This window comes from Heteronotia binoei, chromosome 21 (assembly GCF_032191835.1).
Source record: "Heteronotia binoei isolate CCM8104 ecotype False Entrance Well chromosome 21, APGP_CSIRO_Hbin_v1, whole genome shotgun sequence".
In the NCBI taxonomy this organism is placed as follows: Eukaryota; Metazoa; Chordata; class Lepidosauria; order Squamata; family Gekkonidae; genus Heteronotia; species Heteronotia binoei.
In genome coordinates this window covers 78,333,685-78,359,193 of record NC_083243.1, presented here as the reverse complement: position 1 = coordinate 78,359,193, position 25,509 = coordinate 78,333,685, and the positions used below count along the sequence as shown (strand labels likewise).

Sequence of the window (25,509 nt, the reverse complement as noted above, 5' to 3'; positions counted from 1 at the left end):
TCAACCCTGTACCAGCATTCTGCCCCGATCCTGCCTTGGAAGGGAGGGCGGGATATAAATCAAATAAATAAATAAGTAAAATAATAATAATAATAATAATAATAATAATAATAATAATAATAATAATAATAATAATAATAATAATAATAATAAAGATGCCCATGTGCACAATAGGTCTGGGGTAGTATATTATGTTAGCTGAGCTTTTGAAAAGCTGGAAGTTGACAAGACCTTGAGAAAAATATGTATTGCAGAAAACAATGTAATATTCATCTTTAGAAAGAACAAGTACCCCTTTGACTCAGTACTTTCTAGAGCATAGGCATGGGTCCAATGGACTTTAAATTTTGGGCTATTTTCAGATGAGAATGCCTCTAGGATAAAGTGCTACTGGAAAAAGAGGCAGAATAGATTTTGAGACTGATGGCTTTGGTCCCTCATGGGTTAGATGAAAGCCTCCAACTGTTCTCTCATATGACAAAAACTGAACCAGACCATCAGGCTTTTCTCTCTGAAGCTCTGTGCTGTGGGAACTGGTCTGGTTATAGAATTTTGCAGCTTAGCTGCATATTTTTCTAGAGTTTTAAATTGATCTCTATCATTTTTGTTTCAAGAGCTATGTTTTCACCCAAGCCTAGGTCTGTGTAATGCTCTTTTACTGCACCTGCTTAATATCTGAAACATCTTCATGTATTTTTAGTTCTGGATATATTTATGTACTTTTCATATGCTCAGTGATTACTGCTTTTTTAAAATAAGTTTCTTAATTGTGCTTTTTAACAGTAAGTTTTTTAAAAATTTACATTCTTACAGACACCAAGAAGCAGCCTACATAAAATGCAGTAAAATGGAATAAAGCTGCTCTTTTGTTTGTTTGCAGTTACAGAAGGAACAAATGTCTTTTTATCCAGCTAGCACCACATAGGCCAATTCACATAAGCCAGTTCCTATACCTTAACAAAGGACATGAAGGAAAAGAAACCTGTACAGACAAATCAGTCTGAGCCACAGCTGTGTTCTCACCTGGTTAATTCCTTGTGGCATTGCTTGCACACCTTCTGTTGAGTGTTTCCACAACGGGGAACATTTGCACTGAATCCAAGGCAGCCAGAACAGAATGCTCGGCCACAATTCTTGCATCCAAACTGAGAGAGGCAGAAAAGGGGGAAACAAAGGAAGCAAGCCTCCTTAAAAGCTGGGTGTACAAATGCTGAAAAATCATTATTGTCAATTTTTGAGCATGAATCACAAAGAAAATGCTTCCATACCAACAGGGCATTTTTTTGTAGCAGGAAGTCCTTTGCAAATTGATGTAGCCAATCCTCCTGGAGCTAGGGTTGCCAAGTCCAATTTAAGAAATACCTGGGGACTTTGGGGGTGGAGCCAGGAGACTTTGGGGTTGGAGCCAGGAGACATTAGGGGTGGAGCCAAGATCAAGGCTGTGACAAGCATAATTGAACTCCAAAGGGAGTTCTGGCCATCACATTTAAAGGGATGGCACACCTTTTCAATGCCTTCCTTCCATAGGAAATAATGAAGGATAGGGGCATCTTCTTTGGGGGCTCATAAAATTGGACCCCCTGGTCCAAACTTTTTGAAACTTGGTGGGTATTTTGGGGAGAGGCACTAGATGCTATACTGAAAATTTGGTGTCTCTACCTCAAAAAACAGCCCCCCAGAGCCCCAGATACCTGCGGATCAATTCTCCATTATTTTCTATGGGAATAAATCTCCCTAGAAAATAATAGAGTTCCCAGCAGACATTTCCCTCATCCCCCCCCCCCGCTTTCTGCTGACCCTGAAGCGGGGGGAGGGTCTCCAAACCGGAGGATCCCCTGCCCCTACCTGGGGGTTGGCAACCCTACCTGGAGCTTACAGCAGGCCCTGTACTAAGAGCCCTGTAAGCTCTTGGAGGATTGGTTGCATCAGGGGGTGTGGCCTAATATGCAAAGACTTCCTGCTACAAAAAAAGCCCCGCATACCAACCTGTGCCAAACATACATTGAAAAGGGGTAGTCATGTTAGTTTGCTGCAGCCACAACCCAGTAGAGTTCTGGCGGCACCTAAAAGACTAAACACAGCCAATTTCATCTGTTGTGCGAGCTCTAGTTCCCAAAAGTCTGTTAGACTAAATGATGGTTTAAGACACCATAAACACACACTGAATTCTGAGTTTTCCATATATAAGCAAAATAAGATATTTGCAAGATACATGACCCAAAAAGAGGATTTTTTTAAAAAAAAATGGTATTATTACACTAGCTTTTGTTAATGAAATCTGTTAACGGAGAACTTCAGTGAGATCCTAAAATTCTTCAGTTTTGGAGTACAAAATGTGTTGATCACTCATCAACTTAGATCTCTCAAGCTGCTGACCCTCATGAAAAAGTCTTTCCTCTCCTCCACCCCTTCATGGAAGAGTAAAGTGAATTTCTTCCTTTAAAATTATGCAAAAGAATATCTTAAAGTTCATCATAGTTGAAAGCTCTGTTCTAAGTAATTCTTCATTTAGCAATGTATAAATTAATGTCCTAGCCCCACTGGTGGACCTCCTGATGGCATTTGGTTTTTTTGGTGACACAGAGTGTTGGTCTGGATGGGCCATTGGTCTGATCCAACATGGCTTCTCTTATGTTCTTAATGTCCTGCAACATTAGTATATAGTGAAGAAGCATTCAAGAGCTCCCAAACACGTTCTCAAATTTGCAAACAAACAAATTCATAAGATGGGCTGTGATGGAGGGACTTAATGCAGTCCTAAACCAGTCCATCTTTTTTAATGTTTTCCCCACTATGATGATTAAAAATAATCAGTTTTAGTGTGCACAGAATTTTATCACTCTTATACACAATCCAATAAAGTCTTTTTTCAAAGAAATCTGTATTTCATCTTTCCTAGTCTACAGAACCTATAACAGTATATGTGCGATTTCTATGCAATTTATCATCTATGTAAATTACTGCTCCCCATTCAGAGCCTATTGGTGCCATAGGGTTGCCAACCACCAGGTGGCATCTGGAGATACCCTTCTATTACAATGGATCTCCAGATGACCATAATTGGATTTATATCCCGCCCTCCACTCCGAAGAGTCTCAGAGAGGCTCACAATCTCCTTTACCTTCCTCCCCCACAACAGACACCCTGGGAGGAGGGTGGGGCTGGAGAGGGCTCTCACAGCAGCTGCCCTTTCAAGGACAACCTCTGCCAGAGCTATGGCTGACCCAAAGCCATGCCAGCAGGTGCAAGTGGAGGAGTGGGGAATCAAACCCGGTTCTCCCAGATAAGAGTCCACTCACTTAACCACTACACCAAACTGGCTCTCTGGCTAATCAATTCCCCTATAGAAAATGGCTACTTTGGAGGGTGGACTCTATGGTATTAAGACCCTGCTGATGTCCCTCCCCTCTCCAAACTCTGCCCTCCCCAGGTTCCACTCAAAAATCTCCAGGTATTTCCCAACCCAGACCTGGCAACCCTAGGCATGGTTCCTGCCAATGTTTCCTGGAACCCATTTGTTCCCAGGCCAAAGAGCCAATCATGGCATTCTTCCACTTCTAGCTAAACTAACAGATAATCTAACCCACTCCGACAAACACATTTCAACCTCTAACTTTACTTCAATCTGGTTTCCTATTTTGGAATATTTAGTAACTCAGCAAGAAATCCCTAAACTATTTGATGAACTATGTCTCTGGTAAAACTTAAAATCTAATTTTTATTTGATATTTCTATATTTCTGTATTATTATATTACTGAGATATTTAATTTCCTTTTGTTTTGTTCATCTGTGTTGTAATTTCTTGCATTTAGATCTTATAATGTGTACTGTATGACTGCTTGATTTATTTTTATATCTTTCATGGAAAAGCAATAAAGCAGGGGTGGGCAAACTTGCTTAACCTAAGAGCCACATAGAATAAATGTCAGGTGTTTGAGAGGAGGGAGGGAGGAGATGAGGGGAGGAGAGGTGGAAAGAAAGCAACTTTAGCTTTAATTGCAATCTTGGAGAAGTGATTTAAAGAGACAAATGTCTTTTCCAAGCCAGCCAACAGGGCAGTGGGGGCTTTGAAAACCATACAATATGTGTGAAAGAGCCGCATGTGGCTCCTGAGCTGCAGTTTGGCCATCCCTGCAATAAAATATTAGTTTTGTAAAAAGTACTTCAGAAGAGTTGAGATCAGACCAAGTCCTTTTGGCAGCCATTGTGTGAGTGGTCACACTCTGCATGGCAGCCATTTTGTGGTACCACTTACTGCCTGTTTCAAGATTTCAGAAGTGTCCACAGGTTCAACAAAATTGAGGGGCCCTGAGCTATTACTGCATTTATATCTTGCCTTTCTTCCTTTGTGGAACCCAAGGCTGCTTAGGATTCCCAAGAGGTTTCCCATCTAGGCACTGACTAGACCTATATCTGTTGATCTTCAGCAATGCTGCTGTCCCATATGCCCTCTTTGCCAGGTTGGTGTGGTGGTTAAGTATGTGGACTCTTATCTGGGAGAACTGGGTTTGATTCCCCACTCCTCCACTTGCACCAGCTGGAATGGCCTTAGGTCAGTCATAGCTATAGCAGAAGTTGTCCTTGAAAGGGTAGCTGCTGTGAGAACCCTCTCAGCCCCACCCACCTCACAGGGTGTCTGTTGTGGGGGAAGAAGATAAAGGAAATTGTAAACCACTCTAAGTCTCTGATTCAGAGAGAAGGGCGGGGTATAAATCTGCAGTTCTTCTTCTTCTAATCATAACCTGGGTAACATTTCCCAACAAAGCATTAGAGCTCATAGGCTTTAGAACAGAGGATGTGCATTCAAATCATGAGCACCAATATATTATTATTATTACAGCAACATAAACAGGGAAATGACTAGTTCAAGATTCACCTTCCTCCAGGAAATCAATGATAACAGGGGAGGCAGTGGAGTTCTATAATGTCTAAAATCATGAATATTAATGAAAACAAATGGCTTTCTAAACAGAGACCCATTCACAAACAATGGTGTAGGCTTCAACGGACCATTTTCAGATGAGAACAGTAAATTCAACATCTCAAATCAAATGTGAAGTCGATTTTGATGGCTATATTGCTGATACAGAAATTATTTTAAATGCAGAAAAACTTGCCCGTTTCTTGAAGACAGTAAACTTAGATGCACAGCCATAACATCTACTATCCATTGTTACAGATGTGGAAGCATAGACAGTTGGAGACACCTAATCCTTTTCTGACAGTACACAGCTACCCAAGTTTTCTTCGTCCTTCAGAGATGGGATGAACAGTAAAAGATGTACAATTGAGAAACACTGGAGACAGATCACTTTCTCTGAAAACTACAACTTTAGGCTCATTCAATCAAATGAGAGATTGATTATCTTTTCTTTGTTTTGAATAAAAGCATCTTCAATAACAGCAGTAGTTAGTATTGATTTAATGAATTAATGACTTATGCCATTTGAAGACATTATGAAGATCCTTTTTCAAGGGACCTTACACTTTATCTTGTAGAGCCTCCCTAGTTTAAAGGAAAACACGTTTGATTCTCCCCAAAGCCATAGTCTTAGGCTACAGTTTGAATTTCCCCTAAAACACTCCCTTTCAGAAGATAGCAAACTCCTGACAGATCTCTGGGTAATGCATTGCTCCATTAGTTTCCATCATAAATAATGGGTGGCAAGACACAGTCACCTGCAGTGTAAAGGATTGTAAGAGGAAGGGAGCTGCCCATTTCCCTCTTCAGGAGAGCACTTTGAAGGCAATCTGCTACTTATGCTGCCCTATACCAAGTGCTTTAGGGAGGCCTGCAGTGGATCATCTTACCTTCAAAACACTTTTTTTCTAAATTGAGAAGCAATTTAGTAGATGTGTAACAATGACAAGAAACTTACAGTACCACAGATCAGAATAGTTGGTTCACAAATTAAAGGAAATGAAGTGTGGACTATATGTCTCACCATCTATTCTTTTATCATGTCCATGAGCAGAGTTTGCACCACAGGAATCGTGGATCCATGGCTTCATGGCAGTGCCAGGGACAAAAACTTGGTTTTGGACCATGGATCCTCTTGGATCCACATGATTTTTGCCTTGGATTCCCCCAAGATCACCATCCAGTCACATATCATGTCCATGGGCAGAGTTTGCACCAGAGAAATCGTGGATCCACGGCTTCATGGCAGTACCAAGGACCAAAAACTTGTTTTTGGACCACGGATCCTGCTGGTTCCTCATGATTTCTGCTTTGGGTCCAGCCAAATTCACAATCAAATCAGATATAATGTCCATGGGCAGAGCTCACACAACAGAAATCATGGATCCATGTGGCAAAACCACAGAGCAAAAACAAGGTTCTGAACCATGGATCCTCATGATATTTGCTTTGGGTCACCCTAGCATTACCATCAAATCACAAATCCTGTTTATGGACAGAGTTTGCACCACAGAGATCATGGATCTACGACTTCATGGCAGCACCTTGTCCCAAAAAAATGGTTCCAGACCAGACCTAATGATTTTTGCTTTGGGCCGTCGCACAGCTTGCACCACAGAAATCACGGATGGATGGCTTTGTGGCAACACCAGTGAGCCAAACCATGGTTTTGAAGCATGTTTTCTCATGGATCCTCATGAGTTTTGCTTTGCATCACCCCAAGCTCACCATCCAGTCACATATCATGTCCATGGGCAGAGTTTGCACCATATAATTCGTGGATCCACAGCTTCTTGTCAACATGGAGCCAAAATATGGTTTTGAAACATGGATCCCGATGGATCCTCTGGGGTTTTACTTGGAGTCACCACAACATCACCATCAAATATCGTATCATATCCATGGCACAACTTGCGCCACAGAAATCATACATCCACACTTTCTTTGAGAAGCCATGCTGTAAAAACATGTTTTACCATGGATTCTCATTGATCTTTGGAGTTTTTGCGTTGGATGACCCCAATACCCCCATCATATTACATATGACGATGGTCATGGTTTACATCAGAAATGTCTCGGATCCAAGAGTTCATGATAACACCATGCTGCCAAAAGATGGTACTGAAGCACAGATCCTCTTGGATCCTCAAAGTCTTTGCATTCAGTCACCCAAACATACCATAAAACACATCATAAGATATGATGTCCATGGGCATAGCTTGCTCTATGGCTTAACAACAACACCATGGAACAAATGCATGGTTCCAGACCATGAATCCTTATGGATCCTTATGATGTTTGCACTGGTTCAGAAGAAATACACCATTAAATCACATAGTGGCCCCCCAAATTGTATTTTAATTCTGTATAGGAGATAGTGAATTAATTAATTAAATACCTCTTGATTACATTATGGATTTCGATTGATTGATTGATTGATTGATTGATTGGATTATCTTTATATTATTCTTTTATTAATCAAATTGGGCTATTAGAATCATTGAATTGAAAGGGACCTCCAGGGTCATCAATCAGGAGATGGTTTGCACGTTACGACGGTAGGGAAAAGGGTGTTTGGTAACAGCCTTGCTAACCTAATAAGGAGGGCTTTAAACTAAATTGTATGGGGGAGCGAGACAATAATTCAAAGCCTCGTATGATGCCAGAAACTGGGGATAAGAACATTAAAGATTTGCAGAGAGTGGCACATACACTAGATGATGTGAACTTGCAGGTTTGTATGGAAAATAAACCCTCGGGATGCATATAACATGGATTCCGATGTCTCTACACTAATGCACAGAGTATGGGAAACAACAGGAGGAATTGGAAGACCTAATACAGGAAGGAGACTTTGACATAATAGGCCTTACTGAAACTTGGTGGGATGACACTCACAACTGGAATATTAGGATTCAGGGGTACAACTTATTTAAAAGGGACAAACAAATGAGAAAGGGCAGAGACGTAGCATTATATGCGAAGGAGGTATATACTTGTGAGGAAATATGTGAATCTGAACATGGTAGCTCAGTTGAGAGTCTCTGGGTAAAAATAAAAGGAGTAAGAAAAAAACAGTGATATTATGGTGGGGGTCTGCTATAGACCACCAAGCCAGGCAGAGGACTTGAATGAGATACTCCTACAACAGATTGCAAAGTTCTCCAAGAGAAGGGACACAGTGATCATGGGAGATTTCAGTTACCCAGACATCTGTTGGAAGTCCAACTCTGCTAAAAATGAAAAGTCAAATAGATTCCTGACTTGTCGTGCTGACAACTTCCTTTTCTGGAAAGTGAAGAAAGAAACAAGGGGATCTGCTATCTTGGACTTGATTCTCACCAACAAGGAAGAATGGATTGAAGAAGTGGAAATAATGGACACCCTGGGCAGTAGTGACCATGTGATTTTGGAATTTACAGTCTTAGAGAAGGGAAAAGCTATATGTAGTCAGACTTATAGGTTGGACTTCAGAAAGGCAAACTTTGAAAAACTTATTTTATCAAATTTATATCCAGGCCTTCCCTTAGCCTACCTCCCAAGAAAGCCTGTTCCACTGAGGAATCGCTCTAACGGTCAGGAAGTTCTTCCTAATGTTGAGCCGGAAACTCTTTTGATTTAATTTCAACCCACTGGTTCTGGTCCTACCTTCCGGGGCCATAGAAAACAATTCGAATACAGGGTGCAGGTGGCTTTGCTCATCCATGAGGTTTTTTCCTTCCAACCACTCTCCATCCCGAAAATCACTGGAATTGAATGTGCTGGCCTGGTGTGGGAGTCAGAGGTGATTCTGGCCATCTGTGTGGTGTACCAACTGCCTAGCTCACCAGCGAATGGCCTTCTGAGCCTGCTGGAGATGGTGGCCGGGTGGGCCTTGGAGTTCCCACAGCTATTGATCTTGGGAGATTTCAATGTCCATGCAGACAAGCCTGCCACTTCTGTTCAGGCTACGGAACTAATGTCTTCCATGGCAGCACTGGGACTCAAAAAAATCATCTCGGGCCACACACCAGGCATTCCACACATTGGATTTGATCTTTAGTATGGGGTTGAATGTCGACCTAGTCTCAAAGAAAGATGTGCCATGGTCGAACTATTTGGTTTTGAAGGCCTGGCTGGACATTTCCGCTCTTCCCTGTCTGAGTGACGAGCCGGTTTTTGCTTGCCTGCGGAGACTTATGGACCCTATTGGGTTCCAGAACACTCTGCAGGATCCACAACCCTCATGCACCTCCTTAAATGAGCTGGTAGGGGACTGGAATTCCCATCTCACTGAAGCCATGGAAGAGATTGCACCCCGATGTTCTCTGTGCTCCTGTGCAAAATCATCCTCCTGGTATACAGAGGAAATCCAGGGGATGAAACAGGAGCACCGACAACTAGAGCGAGCTTGACAGCGTACTTGTGACGAGTCAGCTTGAACAACTCAGGATGTTGGTGAAGTCCTAATAGATGGCAGTTAAGGCTGCGAAGAGGGAGTTCTATTCAGCCTCCATTGCATCCACTCCGCCGCTGGCAGTGACATCATTGGCTGGGGGCGTTGCGCTGGGGACGCTCTAGAAGTTGTGGTAAAACTCTATGGTACCATAGAACAAGTTAAAAGAGTCACAGCCAGAAACCAGAAAGAGTCACAATGGAAACGCTCTAGAATTTGTGGTAAAACACTATGGCGCTATAGTTTTTGCTGCGACTCCTAGAGCGTCCCTAGCGCAATGTTTCCGGCGTGATGACATAACTTCTGGGTGATGACATCATGCCAGGGACAGCACATGATGACAGGGTTCTTTGGGTGCAGGGATCCCTCCAGCAACCTGCTTCCTGTGGTCATGTTGGGGCCTTCCAGGCCGGGGGATCCCCCGCTCCCCATGGGAACTTGGCAGGCCTACTCACACCAAGCTCAAATGTTTAAAATAATTTGGTCACTATGATCCCTCACAACTAGAGGCTCAAAGAGAGGAAATAATTTGGCTATTCGTTCTGAGGCGTTCATGAGCTTTTTCACGGATAAAGTCTTGTTGCTCTGCAATGACTACCTGCCAATTTCGATACAGTGAATGAACTGGAGGCCCCTTGGCCATCTTTGGGTTCAGTATGTGGCTCTTTCAACTTGCTCTCTTCTGCTGATGTTGACAGGGTCCTGGGAGCTGTTAGACCTACCACTTGCTTACTAGACCCATGTCGCTTGTGGCTGGTTAGGGCTGGTGATATGAGGATCCAGGGCCATGAAGGAAATTATCAACCTGTCCCTAGAAACTGGGATGTTTCCAGAGGGCCTAAAAGAAGCAGTGCTTATGCCATTCTTAAAGAAGCCATCGTTAGATCCTGTGGATCTGGCCAGTTACCACTCAGTATCAAATCTATCATTTCTGGGAAAGGTAACTGAGAGCAGTAGCTGAGCAGCTCCAGGGCTTCCTGGAGGACACATCGGTGCTAGATCCATTCCAGTTGGGTTTCCACCCTGGTCACAGGACTGAGATTGTTCTGGTTGCTCTAATCAGATGACCTCTGAATGCAGCTGGATCAAGGCAGGTTGGCACTGCTGTTATTATTGGATCTCACAGCAGTGTTTAATAATAATAATAATAGATTTTTATTTATATCCTGCCCTCCCTGCCAAGTTTGATACAGCCGACTATGATCTGTTGACTCACCACCTTGATGACATGGGAATACGTGGCTTGGCCTTACAATGGCTCTCCTCTTTTCTCCACGGACAAGGACAAAGGGTGGTGCAAGGAGAGGATGTGTCCTCATGACACCCCCTGGTTTGTTGGGTTCCTCAAGGGGCACTCCTCTCCCCTTGCCCAGCTGGTATGGAGTTTTTCATCTTAGGCAGGCAAAGCAGTTGGCTCCCTTCCTGGAGCGTGACGATTTAGCAACAGTGATCCATGCCACGGTCACCTCGAGGTTGGACTACTGCAATGCTCTCTACATGGGGCTGCCTTTGTGTCGAACTCGGAAGTTGCAGCTAGTGCAGAATGCTGCGGCCCGGCTGTTAGGGCTCCCAAGAAGGGAGCACATCCGGCCGGGGCTCCGCGATCTGCACTGGCTGCCAATAACTCACCGAGTCCGGTACAAGGTGCTGGTTATTACCTTTAAAGCCCTATATGGCCTAGGACCTGCCTACCTGAAGGACTGTCTCTCCCCACATGTTCCCCAGAGAGTACTGAGATCGGGAACTCAAAACCTCCTTGTTATCCCCGGGCCAAAAGAAGCCCGTCTAAAGTCTACCAGGGACCGGGCCTTTTCTGCTATGGCCCCTTCCTGGTGAGGGCCCTGCGGGACCTTGCTCAGTTCCGCAGGGCCTGTAAGACAACCCTCTTCCGGCTGGTCTATAACTAACCGGCACAAGATACTAAGTGTGGTTTTATTAGACTTCTGCTGCTTCTAATGTTTTATTGTTTTAAATGTTTTAAATGTTTAATTATTTTAATTGTTTAAATTGTTTAAATGCTTAAACCCTATTTATGTGGAATCCTATGTTGTAAGCCGCCCTGAGCCACTTGGTAGGAAGGGCGGGATATAAAACATTAAATAAATAAATAAATAAATAGGGTGTCATCACTATGCAGATGACACTCAGCTGTATTTGCTGTTCGGTGACCAATTGGCCTCAATCCCGTCATCCTTGGCTGTGGGTTTGGAGGCCATGGTGGGCTCACTGAAGCAGAGGAGGTTGAAACTGAACCACTCAAAGATGGAGGTTCTGTGGCTGGGGGGACCGGGGTTGGAGCTGGAGTGTAGATTTCTACGGTGCAAACTCTGCCCATGGACATGATATGTGACTGGATGGAGGGCTTGGGGGGATCCAAAGGAAAGATCATGTGGATCCATGGTCCAAAACCAATTTTTTGTCCCTGGTGCTGCCACCAAGCTGTGGATCCACAATTTCTGTGGTGCAAACTCTGCCCATGGACATATAATAATAGATGGTGAGGCTGGGGGGATCCAAAGCAAAAATCATGTGGATCCATGAGGATCCGTGGTTTGGAAACATGTTTTTTCAGTGCTGTGGTGCCACAAATTAGTGGAGGCATGATTTTTCTGGTGCTGCCTATAGTCTAAGAGAGGATCTACAACATGATGTTGGTTTGATTTCATTGCACCATAAAAATCATATGAATTCATGAGGATCCGTGCTTTAGAACCCTATTTTTGCACTGCTGAGGCGCCACGAATTCATGGAGGTATGATTTTTGTAGTCCTGCCTATAGCCTAAGACAGGATCTACAGAATAATACTGGTTTTATTTCATTTCAATGTAAAAATCATATGAATTCATGAAGATCCGTGTAGATCCGACTTTTACCCTTTTCCCGTAAATAAACTGCACTCCTACAGCAGAACAAGAGTCAGATTCCGAAACTCCGTAAGTTAAACATTTCCTACAAACAGAAAGCTAGCATAGCAGAAACTTTCTCCCTTCTAAGCTAGTTTTCTGATTTCAGATTCAGTGTTGTGTGTGTATGTGTTTTACTAAAAATGAATTCAAAGCTAGAATCTCCCACCTGAAATATGAATTGGCATAATTCATTATTCATTCTATCAACTCCAGCCTGTGTAAATTAGGACTGTGTAAAATAGAACCAAATTTAAATTGAGTAGCAAGGATTGGGCAATTTACAAATAAATTATTATTATTATTATTCAGCCTTCCCAACTCCAGCTCCACTCACTGTAAAAAATTCCTCAGCCCTTTAAATCCTGCTATTCTCAACAGAGGATTCAGTTTTAAATTTTATCATAAATATATTCGACTTTTAACGTCCAAGGCTACCTCCGCACCCCCACCTCTCTCTTTTTTCTAAGAAACAAATGGGACGAGGGCCATGCCACTCCTACGACTTACCCTTGGTTGAACTGGGCGCCAGTTGAAGACCAATCCCTTGCACCAATCTCCACTTTTCTTACTACAGACGAGCCAAATAATAACGTACACTCGACAGTTTGGGGGTCACAATCTGGATTCTGGAAATCAAACGTCAAAGTGCTCACGCAGTTGAGACAATCATCATTACAATGGTGTCAGTGCACAACCACTGCCGGCGAAACAATCTCTCCTCCTGCACAAGGCAAGCTTTTGACACTGTAAATTAAGGGAACGCGAATTAGGTCAGCAAGAAGGAAACTTTGCTATCCTCTTTAATCGTCCGATAATATTTACTGTGTCAATGGCAGCACCGCTCTATAGCACATCTCGTTCCCTACTAGAATTACTTTACCATAGAAAACTACCTTTCCCAACAACTTTCTTTTCTCCCTTGCGCGGTGTGTGCTGGGAATATTTGTTATTTGTACCCCCACCCTGCTCAAGAAATCCGGCATCAGGTTTACCGCGGCATGGCGGAAATTGTAGTTCACGCAAGAAAACAGTTGTGTAGAGCGAGCGTAAATTTGCAGGGGGAAAGACTACACTTCCCGTCAGCCCACGGGAAGTGAAAGGCTCTGTGAAAAAGTGCTGGGAGAGATAGTGGTGTCCGGCCTGGAGATAAGTGTGTTTAACCTGCGGAGAAGAAAGCGACCGTGAGGAGAAATGGCGGTGGATAAAGAACTGCTGGAGCTGGATTTGTACGCGTTGTTGGGCGTTGGTGAGAAGGCGGTGGATAAAGAGGTCAGGAAGGCCGTTGGCCGGGGTCTTATTTCTTAGCGCTGTGCGGATCTTAAGTGGGGAAGAGGGCTGGCTTTGGAGGCCCTGAATGTTTAAACTCGGGATTCCCACGTTACTGGATTTGGGTTCAGCTAGAGTAATGCGCAGGGGTGCTGCCAGTCTCCAGATGGGGATTGAAGATCTCCCGGAATTGCAGGTGATTTCCAGGCTACAGAGATCAGTTCCGGTGAAGAAAATGGCAGCTTCCAAAGATGGACTATGTAGAACTATATCTTTCCCCAAACTCCGCCCCCCCTTCCTCCGCCCCAAAATTTCCAGGTATTTCCCAACCTGAAGTTGGCAACCGCAGCCGGAGTGAAAGTCCCAATAAAAACAATATCGTTTCTATTAAAGGAATGGTTATAAAAGGAGACTTCACAGATGGCAGAAATCCGTTTGTTAAGGCCCAAAGGGTTTTGAATCAGGAGACTCATCTCCAGCAGCAACTGAAGCACACAGCTTCTTTGAAGTTTTTAGTCTTTAATGCACCATTGGACTTCTGTTTTATATAACTGCCCGACTGTAATACTTAAGTTGTTCTTTGGAAGAAATTGATTCAGGAGACACTTCCCTTCTATCTTACACTGTTGGTTAAAGGAACTTCGTAAAAAAAAAAATCCCCCCCACCAGCTACCCAAAGGGACTGATGGTTACATAGTAATGAAAAAAAGACACTTTGTACATCACCAGAATCTTTCCATTGTTTTGTGTATTTCAAGAACTGAAAATTCAATTAGGATACCTCAGCTCAAATTACACTCTCAATAAATATTAACAAAACTTGTAATTTTTTTCTTCCAAGTCTGCAAAATCTATATTTTAAACTTATGTTTAGCTTTTGACTTTTTAGATTTTTAACTTGTCTTTTCTGTCCATGCTTTCTGTAGCAATAACATAACTAGTTTGAACATTTGGTCAGTAATTTTTTTTATTATCTTAAACATTCATACATTAGGACAAAAAAAAGATGCTTTGGTGTCATGTTTGATACTTTATTTTTGCAGTTAGCATAACTGTTATGAAGCAATGATTTTCAAGTACATTATTGTAACTTCATAAAGCTAGGTAAATTTTTTACAAATGTAAACAGTTAAGTGGAAAGTAATTTTATCTTGAAACACCAGGGACAGCCTATAGTTGCAACATTTAAAAACGAAAGTAGAAAAGAGCAGAAAAAAGAAAACAGGCCAGTTAGCCCCAAAGCAGCAGTTGATAGACAGCAAAAGTCTGTTTGATAATACCTGCAATTATAGTAGCAGAAGCATTGCTATACTGTTAAGTTTGCTCTTGACAGCTGCAGGGTTGGGGACAAGCAGCAGCCCTGGGACTCCTGCCTTTGCTAATAAATAATGCCATCATGAAATGATAAGCAGTGACTGGCCAGTGGCTTTCTTGTTTTCATGGAATATTTAATCATAGGCAATTGACTGGAGTGCCAAACCTGGCTAGAAATTTAGGTTGTAGTTATATTTTTGCAAATGCTTCTTCAGCCCTGGCCCATGCTTGGTAGAATGAGCTTCCTTTGGAGATCAGGGCCCTGTGTGGACCTGTTGCCATTCCACAGGGCCTACAAAACAAAGCTCTTCTGCTGGACCTTCAGCTGAGGCAATGGACATTGCCCTCTGTTAGGCCTCCCCCTCTCCAGTGATCTTGGGATCTGATGAACCTTGGGACTTGATTGATCATAACTGTTGAGGCAGTATTTTTAAGTCTGTATTTTAGCTGGTTTTGTACTGTGAATTTTAGTGTTGTTTTAATGTTTAATCTTTTGATGGAACCTGTCCTGAGCCTGCTTTGCAGGAAGGGTGGGGTATAAATTGAATGAAATAAAAATAAATATATTTTTGTCTTAAATGAAAATAAAAGAACTTGCCACTTATAGAGAATCTATTTTTCTGATGCCATAGTAGTCCTGCCTTGTGCAGATGACATGAACCCAATAATAATGAGCTCACGTCAGGGCAATATTTATGGACAGGATCTTAGACCTTCTTGCTGCCTCCCAGATGCCATGCACTGATTAGTCAGGTCATTTACTGTGCAGATAAACTATATATATGTACGATCTGTGCAGAAGATCCAGTCAGTTTGTTGTGGTATGGAGTGGTGCCAGTAGGCACAATCCTATATTGTGTGTTGATTATTGCTAGATTTCATTTGGTCTGCATGAGGCTAATGTGTTCCTGAGCAGGCAAGTGCACAGAGAAAGACAGCTTACAGAAAAGAAAAGTGCTGTATCTAGATTAAACTCATTATGGTCAAGAGTTGTACAAGGGATGGATCTGGCAACAAAAACAGAATCATGACTATTTTGTTTTTATACTTATGTGGGTAGTATGTAAGGGTTAAATTTTTGGCAGTGTCCCCACTTGATATGTTTTTGTTCCTTCTGTTTGTGGTGGTGCCTACATGGTTTTCTTCTGGGCCCCAAGCCAAAATGTTTCTGTTCACTGAGGCTTTTTATTAAGAGGTTGATCTATTAACACTATTTTAGTTTGGAAACTTATTTTAAGCTGTCAGTGTTATGATTTGGAGAGAAGTGTCACCAATATCTGGCTGAGACTCAGCTCTGTTTCTCCTTAGCAGCTAAGCCAGGGGGGCCTATGGAAGTCTGGAGTAGGTGTCTGGGAACGGTAATGAGATGGATGAGGTTGAATAAACTGAAAATCCAGACAAGACTGAAGTGCTGTTGGTTAATGGAGAAGCTGCTCTAAGACTGTGTTTTGGAGGAGAATGCACTCCCCCAAATAGGTTCATAGCTTGAGGGTTTATGCTATCCTGGTTTATGATTGGAGACTCAGGTCTCCTCCATGGCATGTAGCACCTTTTATCAGCTGCAGCTGCTTCAGCAGCTATGCCAGTTCATTAAAAAAACATTATCTGGCTACAATGCTCCATACTCTCATTGGATCCAAGTTAGACTACTGTAAAGTACTCTATGTGGGGCTGCCTTTGAAAACAATTCAGAAATTTTAGTTGGTCCAAAATGCTGCAACCAGGGATCATATTACCCCTGTGCTGAAAGATCTACATTAGTTACCCAGGCTCAATTCAAAGCACAGGTTCTTACCTTTAACACACTAAATAGCTTGGAGCTGGAGTACCTGAAGCCATCTTCTCCCATACTATCCAACTCATCAGTTAAGATCTGCCTCTTGGTGCCCCTGTCTTCAGAGGTGAGGCAAATGGCGACCAAAGTCAGGGCGTTTTCTGTGGTGGCACCTTGCTTCCAGAATGCCTTCCCCAATGAGGCTCACGTAGGGCCTACTTTACTTTCTTTTCGGTGCCAGGCCAAAACATATATTTTTCTCCAGGATTTTTATTGTACCACCTTTTTAATATTCTGCTTGTGTTTACTAAATAAAATAATGGATAGTGTTTATGCTGCTTGTTTAATGGCTTATATATTATGTTGTGATGAATAATAGTAAGCCACCTCGAGCAGAACTCTTGGAAAGGTGGCATAGAAATATCATAACTAAATAATTTTTTTTTGCTAGGCTGGGTTTGTAAAGCTGAATTTTAATTAATATATTTTGTGGGGTGCTTTGTCTTTATTATTTTTATTTTGTAAGCCCCCGGGAAGGTTCCTGGAGAGGCAGCATACAATTTTCTAAATAAATAAATGTCAAATCTCAGACTTCAACAGTAGGTGGCTTTTGGCAAACAACTTATTTTCTTTAGGGTTTGTAGAATCTTTCGGGCTCAAGTGCCGTGTTCTACTGGAGAAAGTTTTCCTTCCAGACGTTTCGTTCTCAGCTGCAGAGAACATCCTCAGTGGCGTTGCAGCCGGAGCAGGCGTTCTGACCTTCTTGGCTGCTGTGCATTGAGTGGGGAACTTATTTTCTGAGCCTTAGTACCCCTCTTCCTGTGATATGGAGCTAATTGCTGTCCTACTTTGTATAGGTAGTGGTGGTGGTTGTAAAACTGCCTTTTAATAAAAATAATTGTAGCATAGTAGCTTTTTTGGGACTTTAATAAAGTAGCTTTTTCGGGACTATAAAGATTCCCTGCTTTGTCAGGAGGAGGAAGTTTTTACTTGTACAGTTACTCGGCAAATGTGTGTTTGAAAGCCTGTTGTAAAACCTATCAAAAAATGTACATGAAACATTTTAATCAAATAGCACTAAACAGCAAGTATTTTCCAGAAGCACTGATTTAAATAGGTTTACAAATTAAGTGTTTGCTATTTCCTTTTGCCCACTAGGTGATGCACCAATGCCATGTGTTTCTAGCCAAAAGCAGAATATTTAACTTCCCATCTCAGAATAAGTTCTTTGTTTTCTTACATACAACAGCTATTTCCTACTAAAGAGTATTACCATTAACAAAATGAAATGACTTCATGTTTCATATTTTTCTTAATTATTTTAGGTATTCAGATCTCTTAACTACATAATTTATAATTTGTTTATAAAGACATATTGCCTTGTAGATCTGGCAAGAATGTGAAATCAGTTGGTCCATCAGCATGAAAGAGGGGGATAGTTTCAGATGGTAGCCATGTTGGTCTGCAGTAGTGCAGTTTGATTATAATCCAGTAGCACCTTAGAGACCAGCAAGAGTTTCAGAGGAAAGACTGCACATCTGTAGCAGGGTGGCACAGTGGTTTCTGAGCCGTGCATCAGGGCACTCTGGAATTCCTCAACTGGAGGACCATTATGGGTGGACAGCCTGAGTCAGGACCTTTGAGCATTTCCCAGAATTCTTCTCTGAAATATGCAGAGGCTCATCAGCAGACAGGCTGGTATGGAGAGGGTTCTTTAAAGCTAGATGAAGTTAAAACTTCTTTCTATAGAATTATAACTTAATCATAAATGTTTGGCTTTGTGCTCGCATGATTTTTTTCTGCCCCTAAAAATGATCTGAGCTGATGCCTTCAGTTGTCCAGCTGGGAAAAAAGCACTGGTGATAAGTGAATTGCTGTAGTATCTACATTCTAGATTCCCTGGACTTGCCTGCCTGGACTGGTATGGGCTAGAAAAAGGAGGAGCATAACTCCAATGCAGTGCAGAATCTTTGAGGACAGAAAGGATAACAGTCGCATAATTCCAGAATTCCTTCAGGGAATGGACTCTAGTTTATTAGAACATTTAGATGGCTGAAGCTGGTGAGCTTTGCCTCATAATACAGGATAAAATTAAACTTCCAGAGTGATTCTTATAAAAGGATTGTGTCTTTCCTGATTTCCCAATGTGGCATTTAGTTAAATTGGCCATTTTCAACAAGCATATAACTAGAGGAGATCTAATAGACATAATATATTTGGACTGCTAGAAAGCTTTTGAAAAGTCCCTCACCAAAAGTTTACATTGATAGGTAAAGAGAAGAAGTAGAGTGGTAGAATCCTGACCTGGATGGTCCAGGCAAGCCCAATCATGTCAGATCTCAGAAACAAGCAGTGTTTCCCCTAGTTGTTATTTGGATAGGAGGCCACCAAGGAAGACTAGGGTCATTATAGAGAGGCAGGCAATGGTAAACAACCTCTGAATGTCTCTTGCTTTGAAAAAAAAAAACTATGGGGTCTCCATAAGTCAGCTGGAACTTGATGTCACTTTCCATCACCACCACAGAATGGTAGACAGTTAATGGACAGTCTTTCAGCAGAAAAAGTAAGCCGTGAATTCCCTAAAGGATCTTTAGTAGAATTGGTTCTTATTAACCTATTCATGAATGATCAGAGTAGTGATGCAAGTTGTGGCAAAACGCACTGTCATTGCATAGACACTGATTCAATCCGAAATGGCTATGATTACCCAGGAAAGCTCTTGGAGGTGTGGTAACTTAAAATGTCATGTCAGTGTACAGTGGCAATGAAAAAGGCAAACTTGACAATTTGTTTGAGAATAAAAACGTCCAATAATCTGGTGCTTTTAGAGAAAACTGTAGTGCAACCATATGTGAAACAGTGCATATGGTTCTGTCTCAAAATGAATTTCTTAATGCTGGCAGAGAAGGAAAGGAAAACCCAAATAATCATGGATGCTTGTAAACTTATATATGGTAAAGATGTGTGTGGACATTTGTTAAGCTATGTATGGTTTGAAGAGAACGGATGATTCCCCCCACACTGATATTACTAGAGCTCAGAATTACCTAATGAAACTGAGAGATGGTACATTCATAACAGACAAAAGAAAGTACTATTTCAGGCAAAATATTCAGTATTGTGCTGTTGCCCAATACAATTCAGTAACTTTAAAGAAGTGGCCGGACCTGCCTGTCCCACACTGGTCTTGTCAGCCACCAGCGAGCCTGCAGCAGACGTGGACTATTGCACCCTTCTTAAATCTTCGTTCGTGAAGCCAAGCCGAGAGAGAGAGATTAATTAACCTCCAGGATAATTTACTAAAAGGGTACTCTGTTCAGGGTCAAAATAACTCTACCAGAAGCTGGGGACATACAGTGGGTAAGAACTTTTGACTTCTTGCCTTGTTTAGGGACATCTGACTAGCCATTTATGAAAACTGGTTGATAGATTAGAACTTTTGATTTTTCAAAATGCAAAATCAGCAGAAATCTCCGATGAAGAAATGACATCTATGTTCCAAACCTACATGAAATTGTGCAGTTTTGGTCTATGTTTTACTGCCTTTCTATTCTTGTTCCTCTTTGGTTTGTGCATATTATTCAGTAGCTGTCAAAGTGTTAACTTTGTCGAGTAAAATGTCATCTCTCTTTAATTACTGTGTTTTGAGCAATCAAGGATGTGATGCTGCATCCAGCAATCATGCCTATGTGCACTTCTGCAATCCTCTAAAGCATTAAGAGCAGGCACATCTTCCTGTTTTGTTTATTTCCTTTTAACCCAGCCTTTCTCTGCAGTGGGGACCCACAGTGGCTTACAACATTTTTCCCTTCTCCATTTTATCCTCACAACAACCCCTTGTGGTAGGTCAGTCTGATAGTATGTTATGGGTCTAAGGGCATGTACCAAGTTCCTATGGTAGAGTGGGGATTCCAAGATGGGTCTCCCAGTTCCTTGTCCAACTAAAACCACTACATATGCTGTCTTTCTTATAAAAATAATTGGGGAAATGCACTAGAGAGCCCTGACCAGTTCCGGCTCACCTGGCATTTGTTCACTGAGTGTTTAGGGACACAGTTTGTTTTCCATATCCTTTCTGTTTACTTATGTCATGTGAAATGGCCCTCAGTCACAACATGTCTATCTGTGTTTTGCCAAGACTGTTTCCCATAGCTGCCTGTATCTGGTAGTGAAGACCTTTTCATCTTATTTCTGTTTTGCCTCAGATGTTAAAATCTAAGAAATGTTTTGGTCCCAACTGCATTGCAGTTTGCTGCGGCAAAAATTTAATGCTGCTATTATAAATTAAAAGATGTTCCTGTATTAGCTATACGTTCCCATTTACTATGTTGCCAGTCTTACAAGTGTTTCAAACCTTTTCTGATTCCTTTGTTGACATTTTCTTGTGTACATTATTTTGAATGCTGCCTCAGTCTCCTGTTCACTTTGTTAAATCTTGGTTCTGTCTTCTACAGATTAAGAAAGCCTACAGACAGAAGGCATTGACTTGCCATCCGGATAAAAATCCAGATAATCCCAAAGCAGGTATGAGCAGTGCATAAAGTGTGTATCATTTCCTGTTTTTCTCATGTGTGGCCACTAGGAGTATATAGATTTGTCTACGACAGCATGGCAGTTTCTGTGCATTTATTTATAGGCAGTTGCATTAGAAAGGAAAAGACATACATTGTAGAGAGCATTTCAGAAGCCCATTTGGCAGCTTCCATAGGATTATATGTGAGATTAATTTGTCCCAAGAGAGCTTCTTAATTTGCTTTCATTTCTGATTTATGATCTAGAAGTCATTCGTACTTTGAAGAGGGAGGCAACATCAGGGGAAGGCCTTGGCTTTGATGCCCTATTGTCAGCTCTTCAAAGGATTTGGTTGACTACTTTATGAGACAGGATGCTGGACTAGATGGACCCTCGGTGTTCTGATCCAGCAGGGTCTTCTTATTTTCTTATGCGTACTTTAAGCGTTTTTGTTGCAATAAGGTGCAAGCACTGCTCTTTAAAGAGATATTTAAATTGTAGTGTGTGGTTTGATTCTTTTCTTTGTAGCAGATGATAAATTGGCTGTAACACTGGCCTGTGGTTTTCTGGTCAGCTCCCAACATAGCACACTGTAACTGTGGCATCCATACAGCTTCCCCCCCCCCACCCTTTCCCTGTGTTTGTTTCCTGTTTTCCTGTGCACATTTTCTTCGACTCAGAGCATTTGTGTGTATATGCAGGCATGTGTGCACTGTAGTGCTATTTAACTGGAATGCAAATTTTTAAAAATAGCTTGTGTGCTGGTGCAGAATGCTTCTCCCTTCCCTCTGTGGGCAATGATGAGTTTGACTGATTCCAGTGCCCATAGAGAGGAAGAAAGACAGAAAAAGAGACCAAGAGCAGTGTCTGGGGTTGGATGCAGAGCCCTGGGAAGAGGGGCTTTGCATGTCTGGAGGAAGGAGAACAAACATGTTTCAAATTCCTCACAGACCCAAATGAATTTCCATCAGTTGGGCTTCCTTTCCAGAATAACAGACAAACCATATTTGCTATCTTCCATCCCCACCTTTAAACCTCCCTTCTTCCCAAGGCTGCGACCTGGCTTGCCTCTGCAGATCTTGATCCTCACTCATCAGTGGGGTCAATTTCCAATCCAGGTGCTGTTATGTTGTGGCAACCTCATCCCCCCATCCGTGTCACTGCCTAATTGTATTCTCCAAAGGTTGATGGATTTACTTTTTAAATATATAATTTCCATGCTATGTATCCAGGCTGTGCCTTCCCGGTACATCAAAAAAATACCATCTTTCCTTTGGATTAGAAATTGGGAATGACATACAATGACATTAGAATGGAAATGACAACTTATTTCTCTTCTTTTGTAGTCATTCAAAAGGGGTAGCTGTGTAGCTGCTCCTGAGTTCCACAAAATGGAGCTGAGGTGTGGAAGCGGGGGGAGTGCTGACTCAAGTCAGTTGAAACAGTGTAGATTTTTCAGAGAGACAGAAATCTGTTGTTGATGTGTATCAGAGGAAAACATTGACACAAAGGAGTTTCAGAAACATTGGGGAAGGCCCAAGAGAAAACTGGCTCAGCAAGGGATAAGCAACAGGTGTCAGGAAGCTCTGAAATAATCCGATTAACAAAGGCATCCAGAATGCAGCAAATGAGGCTGTCTGGAAGACGTCATAAAAAGTAGCTCTATGAAATTTTTTCCAAAGGGAGAATCCAGTAGCAAAGGGAGTTTTCTGTTTCATTTGCATAATCTGGAATTAGATGAGCTTTCCTACACAGTAGTATTTAATGACTTAATTTTCTTTTTCCCAGCTGAGCTCTTTCATCAGTTGTCTCAGGCATTGGCAGTTCTAACAGATGCAGCAGCAAGGGTGAGTTGTTCTGTTTCACAACAATAAGAATTGTACTGCACATAAGGCCCTTCTTCCAGCTACTAAGTTGTGGACCGGAAGGGGTTTACAAGTTGTTACCAGCTATTCTTGTTTTTGAGTAGAAATGTTCTCTTTTCCTTAGAGACAAAGTCCATTCTGAATAATGCCATGTCTCACTTGTGTAGCAACCAAACTGTGCTACTGACAATATTTCAGTCAGGCACAACAGAAAACCTCTCTCCATGTAAAAATTCCAAAGCAACTAGACCAATATATGTCAACACTCTATTTATATTGAATTTTAAATTTATACTGAATATAGTGTGTCCATACAAATAATGAGAAATCATACAAAAACATCATTATCCACAACAAGCCACTTTCATTCCTACTGACTCTATGGTGAGCAACGTCCACAATAATTGATGGTCATAGCTGAAGTCCGACACTCATAAAAACCAGTCCTTAAATTGTTTTGAGGCTTAAAGCTCTTCTTCCAGGGACCAGTATCTCTACTAATTTCATTCACATCTGTTCTCCAAACTGCTTCGTTCAATGTGAATGAATTGCTTCAAATCAGATGTGAATGAAATTAGTAGAGATATTTCAGCATAATGCATTATGAATGAATGAAAAAGGCAAAATGAATTGAGACATACAGAATATTGGAAGGTGTACCTTGACACCATTTACCTACTGTACAGTATGCAGACAACAGATGGTCCTTGGAAGAAGAGCTTTAAGCCTCAAAACAACTTAAGGGCCGGTTTTTATGAGAGTCGGACTTCAGCTAAGACCATCAATTATTGTGGACATTGTTCACCATAGAGTCAGTAGGAATGAAAGTGGCTTGTCATGGATGATGATGTTTTTGTATGATTTCTCATTATTTGTATGGACACACTATTTATATTGAATTTTGAATTTATACTGAATATAGAGTGTTGACATATATTGGTCTAGTTGCTTTGGAATTTTTACATGGAGAGAGGTTTTCTGTTGTGCTTCTAGTAGTTCCTCTGTGGTCCCAATAGCCCGTCATGTCAGTATTTCAGTCAGAGCAGGTTTTTAAGAACTGCTTTTAAGAGCCATTGCATAGGGCATACAGTGAAAAAATACCTCCCTATAATATTGAATTGAAGGTACAGGCTCTCCCTGTTGATGCACCTGTGCTTAGTGAGGGTGGTCTGTAGTGACGCAAAGAATGAAGGCTTGCACACAGCAGTGATAAAACCACTATATACAATTTATTTACACCTCCACTCTCCAAACCGACAGAATGCTCCGCTGCAACTCCACCATACATATCCCACACACAGTAAAGTATCTTTGTACATAGGTAACCAATCAGCTTGCTACGGAGTCATGCTGACATTGTCCAGGCTGATGCAATCTGGCAACCAGCCACCTTCTGTCACTTAGATGATCTACCTGGCAGTTCTGTTACTTTCACTTTTCCAGCATGTGCATACGGCCCCACTACATCTGCATGCACTAATTGAAGTGGTCTTACTGACACCTGGTCACTCTTTTTAGCTACTGGAAACGCTTTAGAGTTTGCCTCTTTGCATATATTGCAATCTAGGAACACATCACATTTATCAACCTTATTCCCTTGCAATATAGCCAGTGTTTTATTAATGGTATTGTAGCTTGCGTGTCCCAGACATCTGTGCAATCGATGAATGCACCTACTGTGGGGTTGCTTATTCTACACTGTCTGTGCCTTTCCCACCGTCTGCTCTAACACACAAACATTTTCCTTTAACACACCCTTTGCCAACAGTTTACCTTTTTTCAGTATCTTACAGCCATTAACATCAAAAGATACCGTGAAACCAGCTGTTGCTAATATTGAGACGCTTAGCAGGCTCGTCTCCAAAGCTGGCACACAAAGTACATTATCAAAGGTATAGTTTAGTCCCAGAAAATGCACCGTGCCTTGGCAAAGCACGTCAGCCTCCCGGCCGTCAGCTAGGCTTACAGTTTTTTGACTGGCCAGCTTGGTGTCCTGCAACAGCTCCTCCTTGCAGCAAAACATCTGCGTTTCTCCAGAGTCTTTAATCCACAGCACACTCTGTAGCCCTGAGCCAGTTCTCACTAGTGTTGCTTGCTGTGTCCTTGAAGACGGCTGCCAGCCTCTCCTCTGCTGGGGACAACTCCTCCGCAGGTGCCCGGCTTGGTTGCAGACGTAACATCTTTTCTTTTTTACTTGTAAAGCTCTCTCCTCTAGCTCTGCCTGCCAGCTGGAAACGACTCCCCCAGGCTTCTGCTTCTCCCGGCAGTCGCATTCACCCTGCTCTTTGCATTCCAGCCGCCTCTGGTCTTCAGCCAGGAGCTTTCCCGTTATATATGGCAAAGTCAGCTTATGTGAATCCTGGCCCTCAAATGCCATTAAAAGCATGTCAAATCTCTCATGAAGAGAGCTGAGAATTAAATAGACTTTGTCCTCATCAGGCACAGGTTTCCCCCAATGTTCTAACGCCTGGAAACACACAGACATACCGTCAAGGTGGTCCCTCATTGACTCCC

General features: G+C 42.0%; 2 protein-coding genes across 7 annotated transcripts in view; one reads left to right on the top strand and one right to left on the bottom strand.

The window, feature by feature from the left end:
- ZFYVE19 (zinc finger FYVE-type containing 19) overlaps positions 1-13,248 on the bottom strand; it is a 41,051-nt gene extending 27,803 nt beyond the window's left edge. For 3 of the 6 annotated variants that reach the window (XM_060262888.1, XM_060262891.1, XM_060262893.1), the window contains exons 1-4: positions 13,158-13,212; positions 12,772-13,008; positions 5,119-5,253; positions 1,024-1,145 (exon numbers count right to left, since the gene is read on the bottom strand). In XM_060262888.1, coding sequence (XP_060118871.1) covers positions 1,024-1,145; positions 5,119-5,172 — 176 coding nt within the window. In that variant the 5' untranslated portion in view covers positions 5,173-5,253; positions 12,772-13,008; positions 13,158-13,212. Of the gene's footprint in view, positions 1-1,023; positions 1,146-5,118; positions 5,254-12,771 lie in introns of all 6 variants that reach the window. The other 3 variants (XM_060262890.1, XM_060262892.1, XM_060262889.1) reach the window with 2 other exon arrangements.
- The window catches only part of DNAJC17 (DnaJ heat shock protein family (Hsp40) member C17), a 34,343-nt gene continuing 22,076 nt past the window's right edge, over positions 13,243-25,509 (top strand). Inside the window, exons 1-3 of the mRNA XM_060262894.1 lie at positions 13,243-13,533; positions 21,073-21,142; positions 22,919-22,977. Of these exons, the coding sequence (XP_060118877.1) occupies positions 13,456-13,533; positions 21,073-21,142; positions 22,919-22,977 (207 nt within the window). The 5' untranslated portion in view covers positions 13,243-13,455. The remainder of the gene's footprint in view (positions 13,534-21,072; positions 21,143-22,918; positions 22,978-25,509) is intronic.